The following is a 10,056-nucleotide window of genomic DNA, read 5'->3' on the forward strand; positions in this document are numbered from 1 at the left end:
AAAGAGAGAGATGTACTGAGGACTCCAGCTATCCACAGTCCACAGCAGTCTCGTGAAGTATTTGCGATTCCTGCTGGCCCATGTCTGTAGGTTTCCAAACACAGTGTCTGGCGTGGTTCAGGGAACAGTCCATGATATTATTTCCCCCCCCCCCCCCCACGTGAAGAAAAGGGAAAGAATTCCTATTTCTTGACTACTTCAGTGTCACTCTGTATGTGTTATGACTGATGCCTGCTGTAGACATTCGTATTTGCTTGCAGTCAGTGTTAAGAAGTTCATATCTCGCGTCCTTCTTCTCCCTCTCCCCTACCCTCGGTGGTTCAGGATCGGTGGAATAGGACTAGTACGCCTTCTAAATGAATATTTCTAACATGTTGACACGAGGGTCCTTAACATTGCTTGTTAACTCCCAGTAGATAGACAGTGAACTTGGCTAATAACCTAGGCCTTCATCATAGCAACTGGGGGCTTCATAGCCCCCTCCTTTTCTCGTGTGTATTGAGGAAAAGATTCTGTACTTGCCTGGACTTGTCATAGTTCAGCGTCTAGCATGCTGGATCCTCTCTTCCCGCTCACCGTGCTTATTATGTCTGCTGGACTTATCATTTGGCGCGCGTGAGAGGCTCCTCCCCCTCATTAATGTCATTAACACCAGTGTTTCATTATCTCTCAGTCTTTATTACTTCATGACCATAATGGGCAGGACACGTGCTCTTTTCTACGGTAGCTGCAGGATTGGTTGGGAGTGAGAGGAAGTCAATGGTGGGGTTGTGTGTCAGGGCATCCCCCGCTGTGATACTGACATTACATCGGAGCAGCTTTGTGCCTCTGATTACACTGGTTCTTTCTAATTTAGCATGCTGCCCTTATGCTAGACCAGGTACTGACTCTAATTTTAGAAACCATAAGGAGGGGATATGACTCAGTCCAAGTGAGTCAATCTTTTGTTTTGCGGTGCCGCCCTAGTTGCTCGGCCAATTTCAGTCCAGGGGCACTTCATTTTGATATGCACCTTAGTTCGCAGAGAAAGGAGAGAGAGACTGTCATCTCATTTGCCAGTTTCTCTTCGGCATAGAGAAGGACCAGATAAGGGCCATCTCTGCTATCATTGCAAAGCAAGTGAAATGCTGCGTGTGTAGTGCTGGAAGTAATCGTGCCTCTGGCTCTCGCGGCAAATGGTTCCAGTAACATTCATATTGTGTGGGTAAAATAAAATAGCTGATGCCCATGGTTGCCATGCTAGGGTCTGCAGGTGCAATCTCAGGGGAAAATCAGCGTGAAATTGGATGTCAGCCTGATGTTTCCCAGAGGAAGAATGCTGACGACAATTTAACTGCAGAACCACCCGCGACATAATGATCACGCTGCAGAATAAGGGGCGGGGGGACTGCAAGGAACTTGGGAGGTATGGAGAGAGCTACCTCACAAGCAACGTCTTCTATTGAATATTTCATTGTTAGCCTCGGTACCATGGACGCACAACACTGAATTACTGTGCCTAGTGTGGCCGCATGAAATCGAATTTATAATATCAGTTTTATAAAACTGATTTTAGCTAATTCAATATTATCCCGTAGTGTAGACGTGGCCTCAAACTCTTTTCAATGTCTACCAAGAATGTGATATACTACAAGAGACTAGTTGAGGATCCCAGTTTTTTCTCTGCCCCTAAAAATACTTTTTCTGTTGCTCTATCTATATCTATCTATCTATCTATCTCATTTTCCAGGCACCCATCCTTGTAATATCTGAGTTTCTTCTGCCTTAGGCAGGTATAATAGTTTTAGCCAGAGAGAGAAATGACCACCAGTGCTTTTGCAGAGCAATAATTAAAAGACCACACCTGATTATTTGCAATCTGAGTGAACTTTTGTTAAATTGAATATAAATATATAATCACCATCTGCCTAGGCATACATGGATAATCCAGATGTTTGGGCACCTGGCATGAAAATAGTAGGATATTACAGATAGCTGCCAACCTGTCAGCTCATACACCCTTCTGGGAGAGGGGCCTAATTCGAACAAACATAACAAGTTGACTCAAATTTGCCTAAGATAACAGAAGGGGGAATCCCAGGACTTTAAATTATGTATATTATAATTATTTGGGGGTGGGGGGCATAGATATTTGATGGGTCCTTAATAATTCAGCTGATTGTGCCAAGATCTCTTTCCCTCCAGTAAAGTGGATGGACTGTGGGATTTCTGTTGGATGTGGTTCATCTATATGTTTGAGAAGTCATACACTGTGGCATTCTACAATATTAAGTTGCATTTTTGATTAATAACACATGTCAAATCTTGGGTAATTGTTAACATCAATCAAAAGGGTTAGAGGTAAAAGGTACTTTCTATCAATGGAACACTTAACACAATGTGCAGTGAGGGTATTTAAACCTTAAAATACAGAATAAAACCCCAAAAGGATAAATAATTGTTCTTATAATATTTCATTTTGTTTAACAAAAATCTGTTAATATGTATTACAAAATTCTCTCTCTAGGGGGAAAAGTTTAGACAGTTCCCAACACAAATTCCTTCCTCTTGTTGTGGTTCCCATCACGTCTATTAGACCCTGAATCAGCAGAGCACTTAAACATGTGCTTAAGTGCTTTGCTGAATGCAGATGGATTGCTGAACCAAGTCTTCAAAGGCTGCAGACTGTAAGCCTGATCTTGCAAACCCTTACTATTGTAAGGAGTCCTCTTGACTAAGTCTGATTGCAAACTGGACTTGTGACAGCAAGGCTAATAATTCCTTATACACAATAGAGCTTTCTTCATTTTCCAGTTCCTCGGTGGTCTTCTTTGATTCACTGACCCTGCCCATATCTGATCCCAATATGAGAGTACGGAAAACAAAGGTATTGGGGGAAATGAGATACATTTCTATACTTTCTTAAAGGAAGAAACTTCTGCTGGAATCACTAGCATCTTCCCTGGCTGAGCTCAGCAGCCAGAGAAAGTTGGCAGACTATCAGCTTCAGTATCGGGTGCCAATCTGATTGAGCCATTTCACACACTTTTATTGAAGGCATTTAGAAAACAGATAGTTTAACCAGAAAATAATATACAAAACAAACTCCAAGTAAAACATATCAGTTTTTATGAGCTGTAGCAAAGAGACAAAAACTACCTTTTATGCAGATTGGTTGTTTCCCTGACCATTCTCCATTGTCTTGGCAGGTCCTCTGCTCATTACCACTAAGAACATATGAGTTGTTACAAAAGAAAGCAATGACTGTGCCGATTTTTGCATAGCGGCCGGTCATTAGCCCAGTGTCTTCCACCACTCTTCTATACCCATTGAATGGGCCACCAGGGTCTGAGCAGTTTTTTTCTTGTAGAACTAACAAGAAAAAAAAGTAAACATTTTCCACAGAAAATTAATTATGAGCCCCTGATCATTTGACATTTCATGCAGACAGTGCTACACAAATTATACTTAATTTACAATTATTTTTTTAAACTAAATGTGATGCCAGAACTAGTCAGCAACAAATATTAAAGGGACAATGTCAATGTAGAAGTCTTACCCTAGGCTAATAGCCATACTGCTAACAGCGCTGTAGGTTTTTTAAAAGCTGAAAGGCTCTAAACTGAAAACAGTTTTAAAAATCTAATTTAGGCCTCAGTCCTATAAAACCTTAGGCATAAGCTTAACTTTACACAATGAGTTGTTCCATTGGCCTCTACAGGACTACTTACAGTGCATAAAATTAAGAATATACATAAAACATTGCAGGATCGGGGTCTTTTGCACCATTTTTCCTATTTTATTTACTTTCCACATTTCACTAGGTTTGGATAATGAAACTAGATTACTTAGGTTCACTTTTGTTTATATTCAGTTTCTTTTCTTTTCTCTCTCTTTTTCTTTTAGCATTAACATAGCGATCTTAATGCAGGGAAGTGCTGAAATATAAAGAACACTGATTTTCTCTGAAATAAAGAACAAATATGAAAACGTTCTTATTCACATTAGGTTCTATCTATAAAAAACTTTTTTTTCTTTTCTTCCTCAATCCCCTTTCCATTTTTCTTTTCCCTTTATTTGTTTTGTTTTTCTCCTACTCTTCACTGCTTTTTTGTGGCTTACAACTAGTTGAAAATGTTCCTTACAGTGATATTTCCCCCCACTCTTTTATTTTTTTCAGCATTCTGTTGTTTGTGTTACCCATTTAGAAGCTCTGTAATAAAAATATTTCCCATTAATATTGTCCATTGGCAATCATTGACCTTTTTCCCCCTGCTTTTCTTATGAGGCTGAAATTAATGTGTATTTTTTGCATCATAGATAGGGTCAATGCAATTACTATCTGTTTTCCTGAACTGGGCATAAGTCTTCATTTTGCCAGATACTTTCTGACTCAACAAAGCATTTAACCATATGACTAGCCTTAATCACATGCTTAAATCCATCCCTATTTTGCACAGTGCTTAAGCATGTTCTTTTTATATTAACTTAAATGTGACTTAAGCATGTGATTAAAGTTAAGCATATGCCTGAGTGCCATGCTGAATAGAGATGGACTTGATCACCTGCTTAAAGTTAGGCACATGCATAAGTGCTTTGCTGAATCAGGACCATATTGAAGAGGCAGGAAGAGGTGAAGCTGAGCTCCCTGATGCTCAGGAGAGGGAGAGGAAGGAAGCTCTATGCCTGCTTTTAGTTTAGTTCCATCATTCTCCCCCTTGTTTTACTCCTGTTCACATATTAATTTCATTGCCTTCACAAGACCTTGTGGCTGGTACATTGCTAGTGGTCATGACTCACAATACCACTCCCATCACCATGTGATCTCACAGAAAGTCACAGAAATGGAGATGGGGAATTAAGATACCTGATGTGCCTATCTGTAGTTACCCTACAAATACTTGATCTGCCTACAGGCACTGACTCAGGCTGCCATCTGGCCTGTCATTCTGGACAGGAGGAAACCACACCACGTCAGTCTATCCCTGTTGAGTAATGCAAAGAAATCACACCAAGGAGCCCCTTTTTGTACTCTATTTTCCATAGTAGCATCCAGCATGTTTGCACCAAGTGGCTAGTAAAGCCCTTGTATTTCAGAAGTCCCTGAACTTCTCTGCACCAAGTAAGCTAACTGCCTCCACTTGAAAAGGGCCCTCTCCTATATGACCCTGCACATCACTGACTTTGTGACAGCACTATCATTCCTGTGGTGTCAGACTGTGACATAAGTTAAGTATAGGGCTATGACTTATCTGACAGATTAAACAGAAGGAGAAGCCAGTTGGGAAGAACACACTTCTTACAACATAGATAGCTTTAATAATAGACAAGGCTAGAGGCAGACCAAGTTATAGACTAAAGAGGTGCAGCCAATGTCATCATAATGTTAGGGACACTGTCATAGACCCAACTCCAAAACATTTTATTTCAGTTGGACAATTTCTATTCATCCCAAAGGATGTCCTTAATTGTGCTTGCTGACCTCCAAGAGCTCTTATTAAGGAGTTCCCAAATATTCCTCAGAATATTTTGCATTGTTTGCCTTAGCATCTTTTTGAAAGCCCTACTCCAAGCAGCACAAAGGATTCTGGAATCTGGGAACAAAAGCTTTCCAGTGGGAAACAACTGAAACAGAAGCATCTTTCTGGAAGAAGAAATATATATATGACACTGTTTGGCCAGAGGGGTGGAAAAGAAAGATTTGGATCTTCAATGGCAAATCTAAGGTTTGCCTTCATACTAGCAAGGCAACGTTAACTAAAAGTACTTTTCTTTTTCTAGCACAACTGTCGTGTTGCTATGTTACTCTGTTCTCCCCACAATACGCCACTTAATCACTGCCACAGAGTGCAACAAACCTCTTCAGAAGAAACATCAGATGCACAGTAGTGCTGGAAATAGCTATTCATTAATGCACAAGACACATTGTCCTCTTTTGTATTTCAGGTTCTAGAAATTGTGCAATCATAGTCCAAGCCCAGCAGTCTTTGCTTAGGCATAGATGAAACCATGGGAACTTTGCTTGAGTAAGGATTGCAGGCCTGGGCACCAAGATAGTAAATTAATATCCACTATAGTGTCTTAAAAATACAGAAATGAAAGAATATTGTGTTAAATCATGAATATGCCCAATTCCAAGTGAAATTTTGACATTCCAATATTTAAATCCCAATAGCTTGTTTTAATGACAATACAATGGATTAGGCATGATAAGAATCAAAACTTAAAGCAACCTTACCACATTCAGGATGATGTGTTGACCAACTCCCATCAAGCTGACAGTAGGCAACACGGCTGCCTTTTAAGTTGTAACCTGCGTTGCACTTGAAGTAAACCTGGGCCCCGTATTTAAAGTCATCTCCTTCCATAATACCATGAGCAGGAGCACCTGGAGTCCTACACATCACCACTGACAGTTCAGATATTTCAAAAAAATCCACTTTATTACAAAAACAGGATTGTGTTAGGAAGATTCTTTATGTAGAACATTAAAAAAATAGCTTAAAATGGGCACAGGAATCAAAATTACAAGACCAGATACATGCAAGTTCTTTAAAAAATTCAGTGATCCTGATCCTACACACGCTTATGCACATGCTTAACTTTCAGCACGAGTGGTACCATTCAGTTCAATGGGATTACTCATGAGTGCTAAGGTAAACACACGCCTGAGTGTTTGCAGGACTGGGGCCTTAATTTGCTGAAACTGTCCCTTTTTGAAGCTCCCTCCATCTCAGTAGGAGTTTTAAATGAAGTACTCTGTCGGTCAACAGAGAAATACTAGATATAATTTAGAACCTGGAAACCTCAGTTTTGAAATTCTTTAAAATTCTTGTTTCAGCTTTCACATACTCTTTAATATTTCTCACTCACATCTAAAAGCATGTACAGCTGTGTTTTGTGGGGCCCCAACAACGACCGTTAAAAATGGACCTTGTCATTTAGCATAATGTAATATTTACCATTTCCATAGTATTTTCTGTATTGGGATATACTGAAAAATCCCAATAAATATAACTATTGCAGATAGTAAATGTTCAAGTCACAGCACCCTTTGTACACTGGTTGGCTGGGTAGCTTAATTACACCGAGGAAGAATGTCTCTAAGGGCATAATAGAGAGCACAAGATTCAGTGTCTCTCTCTTTCTGTGTATCTTGGGTCCTATTCCACAATTCGTTGAGAACAGATGCACCATTGAAGTCAATTGGGCTCCACGCAGGTGTAGCCCTGCAGGATTAAGGTTTTACCTGTTTCAGTGGTGCCTGTTATCTTGTTATATAAGAGCAGTTGTGCCCAGAGAAGATGATAGTCTCAGTGCAGATGGATGCCAGATATATCTTTCCTGTTTCACACTTCCTTCATAGGATTATGAATTTTTCTTCTACTATGTTACTATTTCATTAACTGGAAGTGTAAAGAATATTGTTACTTATTAACTGATGGTCAAATCCTGTTCCTATCAATGTCAATGGCAAAGCCTCTCAGCGTCCAATCCTGTAATCCTTACTCATGAGACATGCGAGTAGACTCACTGAAGTCTATGCAACTACTCACATAAATAAGGACTATTTATGGGAGTGAGTTTTGCAAGACCAGGTCTGAATGTCATACCATTCACAAGCATCACGGGTCCATAGAATTCTCACCATTTTGAGAAATATTACACACTTCAAGCAATCATTTGGCAACGTGGCTCTGTGAGCCTTGGGAGAGAAAACCATTGGACATTTAGTAACTAGAAAAGATACCAAATCCAAACACTCCCAAACTTGGGGGGTTCAGAGTTTAGACTTGGATACATCCGTATCCAGAATACTCCAAATGATAATGCTAAAAATTGACCAAAGAATCTTTTATACAGTTATGGTTCTAGTTGATAGCTTTACATATGTAAAGGAAAGAGAGCAGAGGGGAAATGTAATCATCATACTGTTCAAGCATTTTTTCTAGGTATTTTAAAATCTCTAAACATATTTTGCCTGCCCAGGTGTAGTCTCTCCATTCTCAGTCACTCTTCATATCTTTCTCGGAATGCTAATTTATTCCATCGTGCTCCTAATTTTCCTCTCTAAATATAAAGTCACAACAGACTTGTCAACTGCCATACATTAAAAAAAGAAGGAAAGCACTATAAATATCTGTGAAACACACTCAGAATTAATCTTCTTCTCCCATATAGGGCTTTCTGCATCTCAGTAGTCCTAACCAATATCCCATATCAGCTCTACAGTATATTTCAACCAGTTTAAATTGTGCTTCCCAATCTTTGGGATCCATTCTGATAGAATCTTTGTCCAGCTACTATAACTTTTTCTGGGAGAATATCACAGACTCAGGGTATCTTTCTTGCTTGATATCCTACATGATGACCTTCAGTTTCTAGTCCTGTCCATTATATTGGTTTCCAGACTGGTGACCTTCTTAGCTTTGTCCATCTCAAGGTTTTCTTTAACAGTTCAGTTCCATTATCTTGGTACAACACCCAATATCAAAATTATGAGCTAAATTGCATTTAAATTATGGGCTAATTTAATAAAGACACTGTCACCAAGAGGAATGAGCACACAGTTGGAAAGCCTGTGTTCTAATCCTCACTGGTCAACAGACTCATGGTGGGGTCTTGGTAAGTTACTTTGCTTTCTATATCCCCCAGATGAGGATATAAAACTACCTACCTCACAGAAATGGTGTGAGGATTAGCTAATATCTCCACAGTGCTTTCATCATATAATGGCTAAGTATTATAAATAAAGACATTCCCTTTGTTACCTATATTTTTACCTGCTGTGTGTCTGTTCCCTTCTGACATAACAGTCTTTCAAACATTTATCTCACTTCTGTCCTGTTCTTCCACCTTTGCCACTGTAAGCGCAGAATTAGTCAATTATTTTGTTTTCTCCTTGGATCATTTTGTACGTTAGTTTTTGCTCTCATCAAAACTAATCAGATTTTATACCACAGTACATTCATCAGATTGTGCTATTGTAGCTGAGTCCTGCATTGTCTTCTATAATAACTGGACTGGCAGTCGTAATAAAGTTACCCTTATAGCATCCTTTACCCTTTTGAGTTTCTCTTCTCTGTTTTGTTCCTTTCAGCTTCTCTTCCTTTTCATCCTTATCCCCTACTGTATTTTAAACAGCTCCATTGAACCCTTATCCTTTTCACCTCATGGCCACTTTTTGCAATGAAATCTCCACGGATGATCCTGAAAGAAATCCTAGCACCTTGTGTGCTTCATATAATTCTTTCCTTTCATCATCTGGATGGCTGCCTGTTAGGTGCATGAACCTGACTGATTCTCATCTTCCTCAGATTGTGTAGTGCATGCAATAGAATTTTAGGATGGTCTTCTTTGTCTGAGATATTTTGTTAAATCCTTTCAACATTCTCAGCTCCTTTCAGGATACACCCAACCGCTACCCTCCCCACCCCCCCAATGGTCTGTGAAGCTATTTCTCAAAAGTTTAAAATATAATAGTGACTACTTTGTGAAAGCAGATGTCATTTATACCTAACTCTGTGCCATGCAATCCAGCAAAACGTCCAGCCATCTGCACCTGGTTCTATTTATAATTCTCTTTAGCGAATGACTTCTGTTGGAGATCTGGTTTTAAGTCAAACTCTCACTCTGAAGCAAGATGAGCCTGAACCGGCCAGCTGCTGAGGATCAGGTCCTCTCTCTGAAATAAGTGATTTCTATTGTCCTGTGATTCTAGCTTTACATCTTTGGGGATTCTTAAGTAATTATGGATTTCACATGTTGATCAGATGTAGCGTTAGATGGCTATAGTGGGCCAGAAAAAGGAAAAACCTGTCTTGATAAACTATAGGAGGAGGACTTTCTCTCTGAGTCAAGCACAGGCATCAGTGGCTCTTATCCTACTTCTAAGACTAAGGGAGCAACTTGGTGTCAATGGAATGTCCCTTGTTCTGTCATATACCCTGGCACTCACTGCCAGCTTTTCAGATTATAACATCTCCTCCCACATATCAGAGGGGTAGCCGTGTTAGTCTGGATCTGTAAAAGCAGCAAAGAATCCTGTGGCACCTTATAGACTAACAGACGTTTTGG

The 10,056-nt window shown here is 39.7% G+C and overlaps 1 protein-coding gene across 4 annotated transcripts in view; it reads right to left on the reverse strand.

Moving 5' to 3' along the window:
* Positions 1 to 10,056, reverse strand: part of PAMR1 (peptidase domain containing associated with muscle regeneration 1) — a 68,544-nt gene that overhangs the window by 6,760 nt on the left and 51,728 nt on the right. For 3 of the 4 annotated variants that reach the window (XM_032805100.1, XM_032805099.1, XM_032805101.1), the window contains exons 7-8: positions 6,218 to 6,388; positions 3,139 to 3,351 (exon numbers count right to left, since the gene is read on the reverse strand). In XM_032805100.1, the coding sequence (XP_032660991.1) occupies positions 3,139 to 3,351; positions 6,218 to 6,388 (384 nt within the window). The remainder of the gene's footprint in view (positions 1 to 3,138; positions 3,352 to 6,217; positions 6,389 to 10,056) is intronic. The other variant, XM_032805102.1, reaches the window with a different exon arrangement.

This window comes from Chelonoidis abingdonii, chromosome 4 (genome assembly GCF_003597395.2).
Source record: "Chelonoidis abingdonii isolate Lonesome George chromosome 4, CheloAbing_2.0, whole genome shotgun sequence".
Lineage (NCBI taxonomy): Eukaryota > Metazoa > Chordata > Testudines > Testudinidae > Chelonoidis > Chelonoidis abingdonii.